Source organism: Lissotriton vulgaris, chromosome 2_1 (assembly GCF_964263255.1).
Source record: "Lissotriton vulgaris chromosome 2_1, aLisVul1.2, whole genome shotgun sequence".
In the NCBI taxonomy this organism is placed as follows: Eukaryota; Metazoa; Chordata; class Amphibia; order Caudata; family Salamandridae; genus Lissotriton; species Lissotriton vulgaris.
Genome location: NC_141687.1, coordinates 222,142,834 through 222,163,921, shown reverse-complemented (window position 1 = coordinate 222,163,921; position 21,088 = coordinate 222,142,834). Strand labels below are relative to the sequence as shown.

At 44.2% G+C, this 21,088-nt stretch overlaps 1 protein-coding gene across 1 annotated transcript in view; it reads right to left on the bottom strand.

Moving 5' to 3' along the window:
* The window catches only part of LRWD1 (leucine rich repeats and WD repeat domain containing 1), a 245,713-nt gene that overhangs the window by 74,016 nt on the left and 150,609 nt on the right, over positions 1-21,088 (bottom strand). The window contains exons 7-9 of the mRNA XM_086954793.1: positions 16,191-16,487; positions 3,992-4,255; positions 2,361-2,487 (exon numbers count right to left, since the gene is read on the bottom strand). Of these exons, the coding sequence (XP_086810919.1) occupies positions 2,361-2,487; positions 3,992-4,255; positions 16,191-16,487 (688 nt within the window). The remainder of the gene's footprint in view (positions 1-2,360; positions 2,488-3,991; positions 4,256-16,190; positions 16,488-21,088) is intronic.

Below are 21,088 nucleotides of genomic sequence, written 5' to 3'. Positions count from 1 at the left end.
CCCCTTCTATCCCTTTTCAACTCCACACTACGTTATAAACATAGTATTTCTTCTAGATATAGACATGCTTTGCACGAGTAGCAATCTATACCGCCGGTCTAGTTTTTCTTGAACACAAGCGGAACTAGGTTATAAAATGTGTCCCGACTTCCTGTCAGGTGACCGTCTTTGAAACACGGCGCCGGGAACTACAGGAGGGGGAATACGGCTAGTCAGGTAAACAACGCTCGCGTTTTGGCCCAACACTTTTAATATATACAAGAAGTGCCTTAATACAAAGGGTCATATATCCTTTACATTCCTGTTCCTCTACTTTTTATACAGGTGTATCCGCCTGTCTATGATTTTGAGCGCAACTACGCTAAATCTTCTCCTCCCGGTTACAACCTCCATTGAAAACTAATGAGGTAGGACGACTAAACGAGTGGGTGTCCACCGCCCTTTTTTTAGTTTTTTTTTTTAGTTTATTTTTGTTTTGGTACACAACCATTTATGTATATACTATTATAAAATACGCATTATGTATGTTTTTAGAGACTACCAACTACGCGAGCAACGTTTATTTTCTACATATCTCACCCATCCGGGTGGCCACACCACCATTTCCGGTCCATAATTTATGAGGGTGAGTTTTTCAGTGCTGTAACGGGTTTTTTTGAAAACCATCTATAACTTGTCCTCTCCCATGGCACGGCCTGCAATGATCATTGTTGCCCCAATCTTCCAATCACTTATCAGTTTACCGTCACACCGCGTACCATGTGGTTAAACTTGAACTAGGTTGACTACAGTTGGTGTTCTTTTAGGTAAACACATTTTTACTTCCTTGCACCTACTTTCCAGATATCCTCCTTTGCCATTATGCCCCTCCCTTTTCTACGGATCTTCTAGCACTCTCACTGACCAGTGGCGTGCAAAATTAATGTCGCTCCACCCAACTGTTGACACTCCCCCTAGACATGAGCACTGAAAACCCGCTGGGTTTTGTTCTTTATCCAAGAAACTCATACGAGCTTTGTTTAAACGATATAACAAGTTCAACCCAGTCAAGTAAACAATGCTTTATTTGGACATTTAATGTTATCTACAAGTGACTGTGATACTATGACTATCTCTAATGAATTATGTGTTAAGAAACCTATGCCTAGGTATATTCCATTAAATGAAACATGTCTAACAGTATAGTTGATATGTACTTTCAGACAGTCACTATAGTCACATGGGGGTTTTGTACCCGATATAAATAAATACACACACACTCATGATTCACTCCGCCACTCTCACGTTTTCTCGCACTGGTCAGTGTTCTCGTAATAAATGCTGTAGACTCTCAGAATATGGTCACATTTTCACAATCTGTTGATACATGACAGCATCAATATCACATTTCACTCTCACTAAGGTCACCTGTGTAATACTTTTTCAAGTCACAATTGACACAGTGTCACTCCATGGCATGCCATTTTTCACCTTGGTCACACATACCACCTTAATTTATTTAATGTAGAACACCCTTACAAATGCATTTTTTGTATCTATACCCAGCCCTGAAGATTCGCAGTCTGTTCCCTGCAATGAAACACGTGTTGGCCAGTACAGAGGAACATTAAACCGGTGTTATACACCAAGAACTTTACATCTTTTGAACTCTCTCATTGCACTAAATGGTCGATTTACTTAAGTCTTGATGTGCACAGTTTACCTTTCTCATTGAAACTGTAAATCACCCAGACATTACTGTTTTTCTCCAGGGCAGGGGCTTTGTTGTTACTGTGCAATTTGTGTGGATCTCTCAGGTCCAACCTTGAGCGGTTACGAGGGATTGCCGCCCGCCCTTTTTGCCTGGACTGCTGTACTCTGTAATAGTATACACTCTGCGGTTACTCAGGTGCGCGCCTTGTCACTTCTGGAAAACCCCAAACCCTCCCAGTTGAATTATATGTATATTTCTTGTTTGTGCTCTTGAGTCCAGATACAGAATGACATCGGTTATCCCATCTTCATGGCGCTGCAGAGCGACTATCTGTAAAAATAACTTGCACAGTAATCAAGTGTATTTGTTTAGTTATTGGTTCATTTCACTATTTATATACATTAGGACTGTCTTGCTTTTTTTCTACCATGTTTCTTAGTTAACATACCCTGTCTGACACCAGCCTTTCATGATGCCTTCTACTCTTTAACTGTATACCTTCTCACTGCTCTTTGGGCAAATATTTAGGGACCGTACCAGGTTGCTCCCCCTTCATCCATTAGAAAGAGACTGTACCCTGAGAGATAGAAATGAGGAAACTCTTCTTTACGACTCACCAGTGACTCGAGAAGCATGCTAGAGCAATTTGATAAACACTTTCACTTACCTTTGTCAGAGGAACAGTCCAAGGAAGGTTCAAAAGCACATGCCCAGAGCTGGGTGGCAAAATCCTTACTACTGTTCTCTTTACTGTGGCACTGAAGAAAGTGAAGTGGCTCCAAATCAATGACCTTCTGTAAAAGATCAGACACCATCACAATTTACCACAGACTTTGCTCAATGTTCATAGTCTAGCAACATACCATTCTACGCCGGAGGAAAACCATGCATGTATTTAATCATACCATGCTTAAATCTCCATCCCCTGATTTGACCATAGTTTAAAGTGGTTTATAAAAGGTGTTACCGAGTACAAGCAAGCATCCTGGAACAAAGCTTCATGGCCAAGAGGTCTAGCTCACACACAAAGTTCTATGGGCCTGGGAAATTAATAGTTTGAGAATTCTATTGAGCAGACAGGAGGACAAACTGGCAAGGAAAAAGGGGAATCACACACAAAGGAACTGTAGGAAACATAACGCATACAATTAATTATAAGGTGAGATTTAAAAGAGCATGAGTTAAGAACAAGCCTTTTTTGGAATCACTAGGAAGGTAGAAAGTAACTCAATGCCATGAACGCTGATCTGATGCCTACCTGTCCATAAATCTAGCTAGCATACACACCAACTAAATACGTTTTCGGGATGAAGCCCTGCAAGTAGAAGGATTCTAATTAGATCAAGCATCCATATTTCTTTCACTAAAACTTTGTTTAAAACAAGTGTGGTCCAAGTTCCAATGTCTGCATACTTAATTATCGAAGGTTTCCAACAACAACAGGCAGCAGTATGTGCTTACGGTAAAAAAGATAATGTTTTTCTGTTAAGTGTAGATAGTGTTGTTTATGTGGCTTTAGATTGCAGTAAATCACACGCGTAATAGGTCTCTGGCCAGTAATATTATCTGAGCCAGTTAGATTGTTAAGGCAATCTTTTAGGAGACTGCATACTAGACAGTTACTAAGCAGAATTCCCAACAGTTCTACACATTTATGTGTTACTTCGATTACATTTTCCTATCTTGTATCTTCAAATCAGAGCTCCAGATGTTGCTATGGAAGTTGATTGGCCTTTCTAGATTCAAAATGACTGAGTAACACGTCATTATTACTCCATTTGTGCATGAAAATGCATATTTTCAAAACCTTGACTATTTTGTGCTAGATTAGCTGATCTCTCATTAAAAGGAGATATCATGGTAATAAAAAAATAAAAAGTCTCACGTGATCGCTCTTTTTATCTACTATCAGTACATTTCAATTAGCTCACCCCCGTAAACAGGCGACTTCAAGAAAAGCATCAGTCTTTGCAGTGAATATTCGTTTTTTGCTAACGTGGCAGCATCGTCCATCAAAAGGACTATTATCTAACATGGTCTTTGGACTATTGGATTCTGCTTCCTTGAAGCATTTATCAATAATGCACAGTTACAAAATAAATTAAAAACACAGAACTGCACTAAAATCCTTTTGGATTTGGAGACAGATTTGCGAGACATCAAAGACAATTTAAACTTTTCACGGAGTGGAAATCTGTGCTAATATATTAAATTATTAGACAGCAAATTCGACTACATAAAACTTTAAAGCTATAAAGCCAATGCCTTGCAACAGCATCCACGTAAGGAAATCCCCACCTGCTGTGGATCTTGCCGTCTCTGCTCATGGCTGCTGGTTCCTTTGCTTTTCTTAGGGGTGTTTTTGGTTGACTGGGCACCCTTGGTTTCGCATTCTCTTGGCTGGACAGGTGAAGCACAACTCCTTGGACTACTGGGCAGACGGCTGGGTCTATGTGGAGAGACTGCTGCTGATTCAGGCTGCAAGCGGAGCCTTTTGCTGGGCGATTCTTCTGCAAAGGCTGAGGTGACGCTGCTGCCCTGTTTTCTAGGACTTTTTGCACCCTAGAAAGAGCCAAATCAAGCATTCAAAGTTAAATGTGAAACAGATAAATTAACCAAAGCACTGGCAATCCAAATAGACCAGGTTAGGTGATTTTAGTGAAAGGCTTTAGCGTAAAGAGCAATAAGGTGTGTTTTACTTCTTTAAAAAAGAATAAATAAGAACAAATCAAATAAGAAAGAGGTTTATCCCAAAAGAACGAGCAGCATGGATCTGTTTAATAATTGTGTCAGACATTTTATAAATGTAATGGTAGCAATGATATCTATGTGAATTACATTTTTACCCCACTTTGGCAGCAGAACAAGACATGATTATCCACGGTGCAGTAAAGGAACTCTGTTCTCGTTGGTCTCAGGGACATCTTCAGGATTTTGGGGGCCCTGGGCCAATCGTATTTTGGGGGCCCCTTTTCAGAACAACTTTGAATTTATGATCCATTTCAGGGCCTCTTTGGTCAGGTCGCTGACAGTGCTCAGACACAATGGTGCACATTCTAAATGTGTTTACATCTAATATTGTAGAATAGTGACGTGTGTTTTCAATATTGTAACACAGCAGCATCTCACTAATACTAGTGCAAAGAATCTCTGTGACCCCCCCTTCCCATTTCTCATATATGAGGTCCTGTTTTGAGCTAAAAGAGACATTTTTGTTGGATGTTGTATGAAAAACATTTGACTGCAAAATGTTTATAACGTATTCTCACAAATCACAAATTAAAAACACATTTAAGAAAAACTGTATTTGAAATCATCTGTTTGAAATTACTCAAGGTGATCAGGGCAAAACTCTGCTCTATCAGGGGGCCCCTGAAAGGCTGGGGCCCTGGGCCATAGCCCACTTTGCCCATTCCTTAAAACGTCTCTGGTTGGGCTAACCACCCCACACCCTCATGCCCAATCCTCCTTCATAGGCTCCCCAGCACACCATTTTGTGCCGAGCAGCAACCCTGGCCATCCTGACCAGCGGTTTCTGCAGATGGTGTTCTTGCTTTCTGCATCTTCTCTATCCCGTGGGACGACCAGACCAGACCAGACCATACCATCTGCAACAACGTTGAAGCTGGCCCGCTCCCTCACGCGGCCTGTCCGCCACACTTGAGCCAGATTCATGTTCTGGGTTCAACACCATCATTTGTCTACATGTACCCTAATCTCCCACCAGGCTGGAGTATTCCGGCTACTCTCCTCTCAGCAGGCTGCTGGTTCATCTTTTATAAATTCAGTGGACATTATGAAAAATTGTTTCAGAAAAGAATCCGCTTATTTAATGTGTGATCAGCATCAAAGAGCTGTAAAATGGACTGACTTCAAAATACTTTTTAACAGCTTCACAAGCCATTTAATTATGGGCAAATGCTAAGCCACATACCACGGACTAAACACAACACAGCCAGATGGCCCACCCCTCCTTATATGAGATTATCTAACAGGAAAAAAGTCTATTCAGTTCCCAACATTTTTTTATTTAAAGAGGGCCCATATCTTTAGCCATATAATGAACATGTGACAGTATAAGGGCTTCTTCACATATGTAAGCTTTTGAGACGGATTTATCCAGTTTGCTTCACCATCATGGTATGCGCACGTGTACAGAGTGTGAGCGCGTGTCCACTAGTGGTTGTCAGACGAAAGTGCCAGGTGTGACTGAGAGCAAGAAGTGCAGAGCCTGGTGTCATTCTTGGCGTGAGACTGGGACAGTAATGCTTGGAGTCTCCTTGCAAGTCATGGTGTATGGTTGTAAGGGAGAGGGGCATACATTTTGGGGGGGAAAGGTCGAGGGTGTGTGTGTGTATGTGTGTGTGCATGTGTGTGTGTGTGTGTGTGTGTGTGTGTGTGCCCTGCGGTGGAGAATTGCTTTGGACCCGCAGGAGGGAGGTACGCACCCCTGGTTATTAGAAGGGTATTCTTGCAAGTAGAAGAGGACGCATGAGAAACAGACGAGCAATAGGTTGACAGGACCCACAAGTGGGAGACATGCCCAGGGCATCCCTGGTTCCATGGCGACCCAGCAACCTGCAAGAAACTGCTGCAGCGTGGGCATAGCTGAAGAAACCCAGACTCTGGGGGGCTACAGGTCATTCAGTCAGTGGACGTCACAATGTGTCAAAGCATGGCCACATATTAAATAGGTAAGGATGTTTACTTTCTCTGAATCTCAAGGGGTAAGAGAGGCACTGGTCCCAGAAACTAGCTGGATTGGTCCTGTATTTCCACTGTAGTGATCTCAGAGAAACACAATAATTGATGGGATTTACCTTGTGGACTTACTGATAGCATGCCTCATTAACTCACATGCTGACCAGCATCAGTGGGAAATGGGACTTCAATGCCTAGGATTATGGTGCAAGAAATATAACCCACTAGGATTCACAGGGAAGCTACCTTCGTCCCATTTCTTAAGTGTATCAAGAGAGTAGCAGAACTCAGTCGCTGCATATCACAGAGGTGTTCGGTCTAGACTGAATGCGGAGTGAATGATGTATCCCAAGTGAGTGCCTTTAATCTCAGTACCACATTTGGTTTGAATACACAACCGGAATGTTAAAACATGTGTGCCAGCATCGCTGATCCACATGGACGATCCACAGCACCTTTTGAACACACAGATTGCTCACTGGATTGCTCTGCAAGGCATACTCTGGGTTCTGAATTGGGAGGGTCTAGGTAGAGAAAGATCTATCAGGAGGCCCCGTTGAGCTCCTTCGAGAAGAACAGGTGGGCTGGGTTTGTATCAATCATTCCAGACCAGTTCTTCAAAAATGAAAGCAGTTCAGTTCAAAAAGCTTTATTCGGTTTGTATTACACAACCATATAAGCCGAACAATAAAAATACAGAAATAAAATATTATTACTCATTTTCTGGATAATCATCATAAGCACAAAATGTGTTAAGCTCCAATTTCTGAACAATTTATAAGAAATTATTTCACGAACCGACCTTCATGGTAACTTAGTGCTAGAATGGAGGCATGAAAACAAATATCTGGGCTCTCAAGAGAACATAGTAATTTCATAGCATCTACTGTTAAACAAATTTTATATTTTAAAAGGATAGGCTTCAGATAAAATGTTCTTAAAAATGCATAACATTTACAAAATAATAAAAAGTGGCAACAACTGTTTTGAAATATTATCGCAAGGGCATTTTACAGTGGAGTCTTCCCCCGTTACGGGAAAGGATACAAGATGGTGGACAATGCCCAACCTTAAACGTATTTATACAAATGTGAAGGTCTGGACACTTCTACCAAGTATGCCTGAAGCCCGCTTTTAAGTTAGAGTTGCCTATAAAAGACAGAAGTCTTTTGGGTCCTAAGTAATTTAATTCGCTCCTCCCTCTTGTAAAACAGGAACAAGTCTTTTATTTCTTTCCTAGAAAAAAGGTATTACATATTCAGATTCCTTGGAGATATTAAATTCAAATAATATACTATACCAACCGATAATATAACTCAACCATGGGATGCGGGAACAATACTCTAGCTTAAGTCAATCTCTAATTATGGACTGTGTGAACTCAGTTTCGCTCTTGTGCCAAATGGAACGCCAAAAGTGAGGGACTAAAAAGCAGCCAAATCTGATCTATAATTAAGACCAGTTTCTTGATGAATTAAATCAGTGGATGCGGAGGCCGGGGCACACCAACCGTTTGAGGAAACTGTTTTCATCTTTTTGAAGTTGGACTGTAGAGTAGTGACCCCATAATCCAGCTCCATACAGAGCTGAAGAAACACATCTAGCATTGTATATGGTCACTATATCCTTTATTCTACAATCCCCTAGTTTGGTAGCAAAACGAAAAATGCCATTAGTGTTCCTGATCATCTTATATCTAATATTTTTTTGCTCACCAGTCCATTTGCCATTTCCTTCAAAGGTGATACCTAAATAACAGAAGGTTTTAACAGCTTCTATTTTGGAACCAGCCAAAAAGAAAGACCTCAGTGACTTCTTTTTCTTTCCGCATATCATGGTATAGGTTTTCGATTTGTTCATTAAAAGTTTCCTACCCTTGATAAAATCAGTAAATTCATCAATGAGTCGTTGAAGGCCTAAAGGGGTACAGGAAATTAGATTGGCGTCATCGGCATATAACAATACCGACACGACCGTATCATCTATTTTTTGTGCATCTGCCGGAATATTATTTAATACCGTAGCTATTTGATTAATAAAGAGGGAGAATAAAAGAGGGGCCAATATGCACCTTTGCCTAATGCCTCTTTGCACAGCAAAAAACAGGGTTCGCTCGCCAGTTGGCCCATATCGTACACTGCAGGATAATTTCTCGTATACCCTTGCTAAAAAGAACACAATCTCTTTTGGGGCCCCAGATTAGAGCAGTACTGTCCAAAGAAGGGAGTGGTCCACTAAATCAAACGCACTGCTCAAATCGGCGAAGCATAAAAACAAATTTCCCTCATTCGCTACTGTATATTTATTAATGAGTAGGTCCAAATTTACACATTGTTCAATGGTCCCTAGGCCCTTCCAAAAACCATACTGGACTGGGGTTAGTACATTAAAATCTGAGGCCCATGTTTCCAATGTTTTTAAAAGCACCCTACTCATCACCTTTATAGAGGAGTCCAGCAGCGATATTGGACGAGAATTGCATGCTTCGGAACGCGAACCCTTTTTATGTAATGGAACAATTAATGATTGGCCCCATGATGTTGGAAAATTCCCCAAGGAGGCAGTATTAAAAATTCTTGTGAGAATCGGAGCCCATAAATCCATTACATCCTTACATAAATCAATTGGGACGCCGTCCGGTCCCGGTGCCTTGCCCCCTTTGCTATTTACCAGCCCTTCCTGCACCTCTGACACCAATTAACAGTGGTAGTGTAGGCCACGTAAAATCATCATTTAAAAGAGAAGTTAAAAGCACCCTATCCGGATTAAAAATGTTAGAAAAGTGTTCAATCTATTCAGTACAATTAACATAGGACGTCAGTTCAGGAATATAATTATCTTTTAGAAAAGGACTATTTACAGTTTCCCAAAAGAGTTTGCTGTTATTGGTGTTGGCTGCCATGCTTAATTTATCCCAGGCGTCTGATCATAACTCTTTAGTGTGTGCCAACGCAGCTTGCTTATAATCAATTTGCAGCTCATGGACAAGCAGTTGGTTACCCAGTGCCAATTTCAATTTATGTAATGCCTGGGTACATTTAGAATCAAACCACCTCGTTCCAGCCTGTTTCTGCCCTTTAGTGTTTCTAGTTAATACACTCTTGATTACATTGTTTATATCAGAAAATGTAGTTAATAGGATATCAGGGATGACCTCTTCACTAAGGCAATAGTCAATACCTTTTCTACATTTACTGACCACTTCCATTTGAATCTTTGGTGGGTCTACACCGTCCCACTTAATTCTCATCCCATTAGGCCTAACAGGGAGGATATCTGAGATTCGGTCAGCGGTGTTAGATAATCTGTTGCCCCATTCTAGCAATACTATAGAGATGCTATTGTGGTCGCGGACCACCTGTTCTGATATCCAAAGGTCAGCATAGAAACTATTCTTCGAGATTAGAATATGGTCTAGGTTACTGTTCCCGTTTCTCCCAGTAAAAGTCAAACATTTAATATGACCCTTTTTCATGGAACAGTCTAACAACTCGAGATCAAACTTTGCCATTAGTGTATTTAGGGACATGCCATATCCACAATGTTGAAAATTTAACAAATCATCATCAGTCCCACTTACAGTAATATGGGCCTTCATAAATCCACGAGTTGGTATCTGTTGCTGGGCAAACTCGAATATTAAAATCACAAGCCCACAAAATGACCAAGTTTGCTAGAAAATTTCAATACCCTGTTTATCTCCTTTTCTAATGGAGCTTCCCTATCCTTATTGAAATTATTGTTGTAATGATTTATTAAAACTTAATCCTTACCCTTTGGGAACGCTAGTCTCAACACTTGGCTATGATTGCCAATAGATCAATAACTAATAATTTTACACCCAATCAGTTTATTGGATATAAGCAAAAATAATCCACCCGTAGCTCTTCCTATTGGGGAGGGTATAGCACTTAAACAATGGGATGTGTAACCTTCCACTACAACATGGTCTATACTCCAGGTTTCTTGTATACAGATAATGTCCCTACCATAAGTGAGAATATCCTGCCAAAAGGGCATATCTAATTTTTTACCAAGACCTGCAATATACCAAGTTGTAAGTGTATACCCTTCCTGTGTTGCAATTTCTAATCCTTGGATATCAATTGAGTTTATGGGCTCGTCCACATTCACTAAGAACTCGGTAGATTTTATGATGGTTAGGTTGCCAGTCTCACTATTTCCAATACTCTTACACGCCATATTGGAGTCTGTGTATAGGGATTGGGTGTTGCTGGTTTCACTTCCCCTTCTAGGTAGTCTATGAGTTACCATCCACCCTAGCTAGTCTCTGGGGGATACCCCCACTAGACTTTTATGTCAATCATTGTCCTCCATTTGGGTCAAACACTGAAATCTATTGTGCAATGGAATGGGGAATCTCATTGGGCGAGCTACCGATGGTATGGGCAACCGGTTATTATTAGGATGGTAGGTCATATGATCAAAGACTACATTATTTGCCAACAAGTGTCTATAAAAATACGCCAGTGGCAATAAAGTTGTGCTAAAATCCCAACATGAGGGTGGGGGAACGCTAAGTAGAGTTTTGTGTGCCCAGTTTGGTGACCTAAAATTAATTATTACACAGTCCCCATCAAATATTTTAGGTGTGGGGCTTATCCATCCCACTCTTTGTGTAAGTATTATCTGTTCTGCACCTAATATTGGATAACCACAAGTTTTTGTTAACCAGTAAAGGGTTTTATTTTTAAGGGTTTCATGTGTTTCTAATTGTCCTTCCCGCAATTTAGGTACATTACAAAGGACTGTAACATATGCTCCACATTCTGGTGGTAAATTTATTACTGGTGGTATGTTGTTGCCCTTAAGATTTTCTGGAATACGTGGACCCTTTGTCTGTTCAGTTGTAATCTCCCCTGGTTACCAGTTTCCTGCTGGTAAAGTTACACTATTCTCCTTTGGTAATTTATCTTGTTTTTCCAGTCTTCCACCGTCACTATGGCTGCTAGTGTTATCAATAACGTTTGATCGATTATTTAGGGCTATTTGACCTACTTGGTTGTTTACAGCAGTACCCCCCGATCATATAGATTCAAACTTGTCCTTTGCCCCCTTAGTTTTATGTTGTGCAGGTTTGGGCACAACCCCATTTGAGGTGGATACGGGTGGGGACGCAAGTGTCTTAACGTAAGATGTCTTAGTCAGATGGGTGGTTTTCGTTATATGTTCCTCAATGGAACCTACCCTAGTTTCGATAATGTTGATTTTCTGACAGATGGCCCCTAATAGTGTTGATAACAGGGTCTCCATTCTTCCCCAAAAACCCTCTTCACCAACCTCAATCTTCCCCTCACTAGGCTGGTCATCAGCAAGACTTGACTGACCCTCGCACTTATCCCCCTTTCGACCTAATGAATTTGGTACAGTTTTTCGATGTATACGCTGCCTTTCCCCCTATATTTGTTTACAGGCTGCTCTTTAGTGATGCGATTTTGTTTGCTTTTGGCTTTTTGCCCTCTGGTTCTTGCAGGTGGACTTTCAATATTTACCCTGTCCGAGTGTACGGGATCAGTGGTAATGTGGCATCATTACCCTCAAGCTCTACTGAATCATTAATTAAGAGAGGGGGCTCTGCACTTGTATCCGGCACCAGCATAGTAGGTGTTAATGAAAGTCTACTAGCCAAAGGGGAAAGTTCAGGAGGCAAATTTTGCTGTGTGGAGAATATCTCATGATTCTCAGCCCCGGGAAGCCCAGCATACAAAGCCATAGGCATTGAATCAAAAGAATTTGCCAGAACTGTAGATGTATTTACAGATGGTAAGGGTGGAGGCATACCTATGGGGAGCGTGAGACGACTCTCAGTGTCCTCTATGACTAACAACTACCCCAATAATCTTTTGCAGCATTTTATCTATGGCGGTCAGACTTGGAAGAGGGGTAGCTGTGGCTATTTTCATGAGTGGTATTTGGAAGGGGCTGTACAGGGATATTTTTACCCATATTTCTAAATGCAAAAGTAAATCACAAAGATAGCTAACATTATAAGGTGCAAATAGTGCCACAACCAATGAATTGCTATGCATCGGGAAGCAAATATCCAAGTAAAAAGTCACTTTGGCACACTTTTCAAAGCCAAGTTAATTACCATAAGGTTGTAGCTACAAACAGTTAAAATGTTGACATCCAGCCATGGGGGGGGGGTGGCACAGCCCAGCCCCGGACGGCCACAGGCGGCCCCGCCCTTTGCCCGGGCTTAGGGCGGCACAGCCCTGCGAAGCGGGGGCTGTCTTCCCTTTTCAAGCACCTCCGGGTGCGTAAATGGCGGTGGCGGCTTCCGCCGCAAAGGAGCCTGGGGGATGTAGTCTCCCTCCACACAGCGGTCGCGAGGATGGTGTGCTGTGGCGGCGGGAGGGAGACCAAAGGAACCAGCAGTAAAGGCAAAGAGCAGGTAGGTAATGCAACAACACCCCCACAAGGGTCCTGACAGCGCCCGCTCCACCGTGGCGGTCCTCCCTTTTCAAGCTCCTCCGGGCGCGTAAATGGCGGTGGCGGCTTCCGCAGCAAAGGAGCCTGGGGAATGTAGTCTCCCTCCACACAGAGGCCGCGAGGATGGGGTGCTGCGGGGGCGGGAGGGAGACCAAAGGAACCAGCAGTAAAGGCAAAGAGCAGGTAGGTATTGCAACAACACCCCCACGAGTGTCCCGACAGTGCCCGCTCCACCGGGGCTGTCCTCCCTTTTCAAGCGCCTCCGGACGCGTAAATGGCAGGGGCGGCTTCCGCTGCAAAGGAGCCTGGGGGATGGATTCTCCCTCCACACAGCGGCTGCAAGGATGGAGTGCTGCTGCAGCGGGAGGGAGACCAAAGGAACCAGCAGTAAAGGCAAAGATCAGGTAGGTAATGCAACAACACCCCCACGAGTGTCCTGACAGCGCCAAAAATGAAAGCATGCCTCAGGCAGAGTCTGTTAAATGCCATGTTCATATTGGAATTCCACATGCCAGGAGCATCTGTGAGTAGCATGTAGGCAAAGGTAGTATAAAGAAAAGTAGTATAACCGTCCTGTTAGGCACGTTACCCAGTACCTTCAAAAAGCTGGTATATAAGGATTCGAGACAATTAACCCCTGGCAATTAGGTACAAATTGTGTTACACAAGATGTGTCAATTAGTGGTTGCTGGGCATGGAGTACAGCTAAACTCATTAAGTGAGTGTCTCTGGGTGACTAGTGGCGTTGGGGGAGAGTCAGTCACATTAGACAAATGCTGTAAGGATTCAATGTGAAGATGGGACAGTTAAGTCCAGGTCAGGTCGGTGCCTCTGGATGGGAAGAAGAATGGGATGCAATCAATCACAGCTTCCAAGGAGTCACAGGGAGATGGCTCAGAGCAAGTGACTCTTCACAGTGGATACATGACAAGCTTCTTAAAAGACAGCAGAGATATGGTCCTGGACATGAACTTTGCTAGATTAAAGCTATACAATGTTTCATGGAAAGTGTCCAACTTCTCTAGTGCTAAAGTACACATTGCTGTTGGTTATTTAAAGTAGAGCATCCACAACAAAAGATAGAGAAAGTGAATCTATTGAGTAAGTAGCTGCTAGAATTGGCATGTTATTCAAGATTGAATACCAGTATTTCTGGGCTGGAAATCCAGCCTTAAACCTAAGGTTTTGTTTGTTGCTATGTATGCCTGAGACTTAAATATTTCCAGGAATCTTGGATTAGGTCAGCTGGCCCTTCTTATTTCTTCAAAGCTTGTCAAATCATTTCTTCCCACACTTCTCTCCTCTCATTAAGTCCTGTGGGTGTTCTAACGAGAGGTTGGGGTGGCGGCATGGAGGGAGAGGAAGACGGGGAGAGGGACACTGAAGGAGGGGACCAATCAAGAGCACTACGAGGGGAGGAACACACGGATATACAAAAGGAAAAGACTGCTTGAGGCAATGAAAATAGCTCCGAACATGTCAATTCTACTGAGCACACAATAACATATAAAGTCTGGTCCAGCTAGAATTATTCACTTTAATGTATTGGGCTCATATTTCAAAAGGTAATAGAAGAGCTGGACTATGGAGTAAAAGTAAAATGACTGGGTTCAACTGAATTCATTTGTGACTGTGCAGACAGAAGTGATTAAGTGTTACACAAAAGCACTTAAATGTTGATTTACACTTCAAACAGGCATGGCACACATAAGTCTGAATGAAAACTCTGTTGTCTTAATATGGGTGTAGCCTGTCACTTTCTGCATATAAGAAGAAGCATTCTTGACCCTTAAGGCTACTTGGGCATTTAGCAACCTCCGGTTGTCAGTTTAGTGGTCTATTGCGGATTAAGAGGAAACAACCCTTCTTTCTGGTGCTTCAAGACCGGTTTAGGGTGGCAGATAGCAGGAGGTGAAATCAAGGCAGATGTTCTTTCTTTCACTCAGTGACACACATACTTACTGGGGATTTTTCATAACACTCATACCTTCATTCTAAAGCCCTACATGACATGAGTTGGTGGAAATGTAAGGGGATGCATTTAGCTTAGGGGTAGAATGTAAGATTGGAAAGGATGAGGAGGGCTTATGGGGCAGGGAGGGAAACTAGCATGTGAGGCAGTACCTGGGTACATTAGGTGTAGCTTTGCTAGCCCTTATGAAGGCTAAAGTGTGCATATAAGACTGCGTCCAAAACATTTGTGCGTGTCCCCTCAGAATGAGGACTGCTGGGCAAGTAAAGCAGTACAGTGCCTACGGAGGAAGACTATGAGCAACAGTGCCTAGGCATACGATTGCTGTACCTCAATAAAGGATTGTTGTACCTAGCTTAAGAGTGGTGCTTTGCTATTACCATGGCTGTTTCCAAGTATGTGAGGATAAGGATATCAAATGATGGCTATACCTGGCATAAAAAGGAGCATAATAGCTTCAGAGGGGCACATGGTACGTAAAGCCGGACAAAAGAAATTGTAGTAATTCAACATTTACAGTTAGTGCCTGGTTATATTAGCTGCACCAGGGCATGTAAGGCTGTATCTGAGCATATGATGGCTTTAACTGGATGTATACATTTGCACTTGGCATAAAATCCTATTAACTGTGCATGGAAGATTCTACCCTGCATATAACTGTACATAGCAAAAAAGGAGTAGGTGAGCACATGATGGCTAAATCTAGACATACAAGAAACCTAGATTTGCAAGGGAGGAGTGGCCAAGCATGTAAGCTGGTCCCCCACACTGGATGAATTTACCTGGCTTATGAGGCTTTAATCTGAGCACATAGAGACTGCAGCTGGGCATGTGAGGCTAGGAGTGGTAGTATGTACCTTGCTGTACAGTTACAGGCGCACTATAGATGGGTGTGTGTATATACAGCCACACCTAGCATATGACTGTAGGACCTTGGAGAGTGATCGTCAACTCACAATGTTATGGAGCTACATGGGCTCTCCTCTATACCTACCATATGATTGCAGTGTATAGGCACATACAGTTGGATGCGGATTGTAGCTGGGCATGAGGCTATGCGGATTGTAGCTGGGCATGAGGCTAGGACAGCTTAAGAAGAAAGTCCGCTCTACTGGTATTGTGTTGTCCATTCCAAAAGCTAAGTGCTAAAATGAGCAGATGCAGACTAATGCCAGATATTTAACTTTTACGCAAGTCTTCTTTAAACGACTTAGTAAAAGAACTGTAGCATTGTTTGTTGCACCAATTATATCGCAAACATAGCTTGTAGAATGTAAAGTTGATATTAATAAGAAGGTACCAGACGTGAAAGTATAAACATCTCAGTCAAAGAAAACTATTTGCAAATGGCATGTTTCAAGGATTTCTGACCTGCTGCTGATCCTGCAGTCTCGAGCTTTGCCTTTCCCGCTCTGTGCTCCCATTCATTTTGTTCTTCTTGGGGGTGTCTTTAGTTGTCAATGCAAGCTTTTTATCTTTACCGTCCATCTTACATTCTCTTGATCGATTAGGTGAAGGAGAACAGTTCCTTGCAGTGCTGGACAAAAGATTGGGTCTGATTGGAGATGCACCAGAGGATTCAGGTTGCATTCTGTGTCTCTTGATGGGCGATTCCACAGAAAAGTTGGACATGTCCATGCTTTTCTGCTTTGTGGGAGTTCTTGCTGCCTAGAAAGATTCAAATCAAACATTTCAAATAAAATATATAGGACGTTTCAGAATAAATGCCATTTGTGTTCATAGTGACCATGCTATATGTTTCAGACACGTGTGTGTGTGTGTGTGGGTGTGTGTGTGTGTGTGTGTACGTACAGCTGAGATGGTTTGACAGAGCTGATCACAGGTAAGCCTGACTCCTGTACTATGAATGAAGCACATATAACAAACAGAAGTAACATAATTTATATACATTAGTCCAGTGCTTAGAGTGCCTTTTACAGGCCGGTCGCTCCCCACGCCGCACAGCACCACCTGTGTGTCCGTGGCCTTGAGCCCAAGCTGCCGCTGCTGAATCGCGTTAGAGGCCCTCCTCCACTTGCAGGTTACCGCCTGCGCCTCATCCCTGGTGGCCAGTGGTAAGCCGTAGATTTGCTTTTGCTGCTACTGTACTGCATTTTGTTTTACTTGTTTTACTGTAATCGTTTTCATTCCTTTGGTATTATTTCTGTGCCCTTTTTGCCTTCTGTATCCTTTGCCGTTCCTCCCCCTGTTTTCCCGCCGCTGCGTCCTTGCCCCCCGCTCCCATTCATCGACTCCCTCCTCCCAGCTGCTCCTCCCTCCCACCTCCCTTTCTTATGGCGGCCGCTGTGCCGAAGGCGTGCCTAAGGCAAGCCTGTCTGCGACCATCCATGCCTGGACCGCGACCAGCACCAGAACCCCTGACCTCAGCGAACGCCACAACGCCAGTCGCTGCTACGATGCCAGCACCCTCCACACACTCCACACCGGAAGTTCACACACCTGTTTCCTGGCCGCCCGAAGTGAACCCAGGGACCCTTCCTTTCTCCTGGCAGAGCTGCAGCTTCACCAGCCTCAATGCTACAAAAGCGCCCACTGAGAAAGGACGCAACCACCTCAGATGCATTCTACTCAACATTCGCTCTGACAGGAAACACTCCATCGAACTCTGGAACCTACTTGACTCCACCTCCCCAGAAGTCGCCTTCCTGACCGAGACCTGGTTAAACCCCTCCTCAGCACCAAACATCGCCATAGCGATCCCCGACGGCTACAAGATAACCCGCAGGGACCGCACCAACGGAACAGGAGGAGGAATATCCATCGTCCATAGGAACACCCTCAGTGTCACGACCAGCACAGACAACACCCTCAGCACCGCCGAACAACTGCACTTTCAGATCCACACGGATCCCAACACCATTCTCAGAGGAACCCTCATCTACAGACCCCCCTGGACCACAGGCCACAGTTCAGCGATGCCATCGTCTACTTAGTCAGCACGCCCTCATCTCCACAGACTACATCCTCCTCGGGGACCTGAACTTCCACCTCGAGAACAACAACCACATCAACTCCGCCACCCTGATTGACAACCTCGCCAATCTCAGACTCAGACAGCTCGTCACAACACCCACACACTCTGCCGGCCACACTCATCACCCCATTTTCTCTGCAAGCTCCCACGTCTCCTTCAGCCACACCACCGAACTCACCTTGACCGACCATTGGTGCATCTATTTCACCTTCCGGAAACCCACCACGCACCACTGCACCAAACAGATCCCTCGCCGATGCTGGAGCTAAGTCACCGAAGACCAGCTAAACACCGCTCTCACCCGAAGCCCACCCGTCGACCCCACCGACCCAGACACCGCCAACCGCAACCTTAGACGGTGGATCGACGACTGCGCCAACACCCTCGCCGCGCTCAAGAAACCCTCCAGCACACACACCAAGAAAGCAAGTTGGTTCACCACAGACCTCAAGGCATCCAAGCAAACCTGCTGACAACTAGAGAAGAAATGGCACCGTGAGCAGACACAGAACAGCTATGCAGCCCACAAGAATGCCATCCGCAGACACCATCACCTCATCAGATCTGCCAAAAGGGCCTCCTTCAAAGACCGCCTAGACAACAACGCACACAACAGCAAAGAGCTCTTTAACATCGTTAAGGAGCTCGCCAACCCCAGCTCCAACACCAACAACATCCCACCTTCACAAGACCTGTGCAATGACCACGCCACCTACTTCCATCGCAAGATCGCAGACATCCACGACCGCTTACACACCCCGACAATCACCAAGACCTCCGACCTCCCGACCACCATCCTCACCGACCCTCTGCTTGCCTGGGACCAACATAAACGACGACACCATCAAAATCATGAGCTCCATCCACTCCGGCTCTCCGTCAGACCCATGCCCACACAACATCTTCAACAAAGCCAGTTCCACCATCGTACCTCATCTCCGCAAGGCCATCAACATCCCCTTCAAGACCGCAACTTTCCCGGAAAGCTGGAAGCACGCCGCGATCAACGCCTTACTCAAAGGCGGACCCCAAGAACTTCCGACTCATCTCCCTGCTCCCATTCCCAGTGAACGTCATCGAAAAGACTGACAGACAACTGACCCGCTACTTCGAGGAGAACAGCATCCTGGATCCAGCCCAGTCCGGGTTCCGCAGCAACCACAGCACCGAAACTGCCCTCATCGCTGCCAAAGATGACATCAGGATCCTACTGGACAACGGCGAAACCACGGACCTCATCCACCTGGACCTGTCAGCCGCCTTCGGCACCGTATGCCACCGCACCCTACGAACACACCTCCACAACACTGGGATCCGAGACAAAGCACTGGACCGGACTAACTCCTTCCTCTCCAGCGGAACCCAGAACATCCGCCTCTCCTCCCCCCCTACCGTTCCGAAGCCACCAAGATCATCTGTAGCGTATCTCAAGAATCGTCCCTCAGCCCGACAATGTTAAACATCTACATGGCACCACTTGCGCACGTCGCCCGACTGCACACCTTCAACATCATCTCCTACGCCAACGACACTCAGCGGATCCTGTCCCTCACCAAGGACCTCCACACCGCCAAAACCAACCTTCACGAAGGAATGAGTGCCATCGCAGAATGGATGAAGATTAACCGCCTGAAGCTGAACTCCCTTGGCGTGGGACGACTCCTGGTGGCCGAACGCACTGGGAGCAGCACCAACACCCACCGACCACGCACGCAACCTAGGTTTCATCCTCGACTAACTCTCCATGACCAAGCAGGTCAACGCCGTCTTTCTCCTGCTTCAACACCCTCCGCATGCTCCGCAAGATCTACAGGTGGATCCCCACGAAACAAGTAGAACGGTCACCCAGGCCCTCGTAAGCAACAGGCTGGACTACGGCAACGCCCTCTACGCAGGAGTCTCAGCTAAACTCCTGAAACAACTACAATGCACCTCCGCACACATGATCCTCGACATCCCTCGCGGCAGCCACAGCACACCTCACCTAAAAGACCTGCACTGGCTTCCTGTCAACTAGAGGATCACCTTCAAACTCCTCACCAACGCACACAAAGCCCCCCCCCCCCCATCTCAGCGCTTTGAGACATTCACTGGCGAGTAGTGCTCTTTACAAATGTTATGATTGATTAGAGAAACTGATCTTAATACTCTCATACCAGTTATTGAGTTTGGAAAAGGTGTAATGAACCTCAAAAGAGAGGTTAATGAGTCAATATTCGACGAGTTATCAGAACACTTGAACAGGGTGATCATTATAATTCTGGAGGTCGCCAATGTGAGCTACAAATTTAACTTAAAAAAATAAATATAAAATAGCCCTCCACAATGTCGTGTTTTTGTGGTATGAGCTATCAAGCAAAGGGAAAAGCCTGGCAGCTCATTATTAAGAAAAATGTGCGTTGCTCCAACCTCCAAAGACTCTGAAAGGTTTACAATCCATCTTAGGATTCCTAAATTTAAGCAGAACATACATTTAGGATTATGCTGAAAGGGTTAAACCTTTCTACGACCTAATCAGACCTGAATTTCCAGTCAAACGTTGGACACTAGAACACAGAAATTCTCTGTTCCATACAAGCGGATATGATAGATTTGAAACATTGACACACATCTGTAAATACCACTAATTTTGTGATCCGTTTAGTCGCGGGCCAATCAGGGTACACCTACATCACTTTCAATGAAGGCAAAACAGTACCCATAGCATACAAATCGCATTGGTACCCATAGCATACAAATCACATTGTACACAAACGCTGAAATGAGTTTTGCATCCACAGAAAAGATACTAGCAGCAGTACAAACTGCTGTAGTGAGAAAGCACTAGCACAGGGGAAACTGTTGATTGTCGTGACTCCAGTACCAACCTTCGAGGTTGTTACCAAAGCAAGTGTTACAAACGCAAAAGAACTGAATCTGCGTTGGATACAATGGGCTAATGCACTCACTGCAACAGATTTAGACTACAAATTTGATTCTACAATAAAATACACAAACATTTCTGCAGTACAAACGAAAATATCCTCTCCCGAATGAAACTCTGCCTCTCGATCAGCATGAAGAAAACAAGTTACTTACCTGTAACTTTGGTTCCCCAGTATTGGTAACTTTCATAGATTCCCATGCTTTGTATCATTCCCCGTCGTCGGACTGGGAGTCTCGGTAATAAAAAAATACCATAGTAGTAGGTACAAAAGAGAAAGGAAAGGCCTAGGCCTCATTCCCTTTTGTAACATATCAGCCTCTTTTTGTAAAAGAGACCAAACTCTAGGCG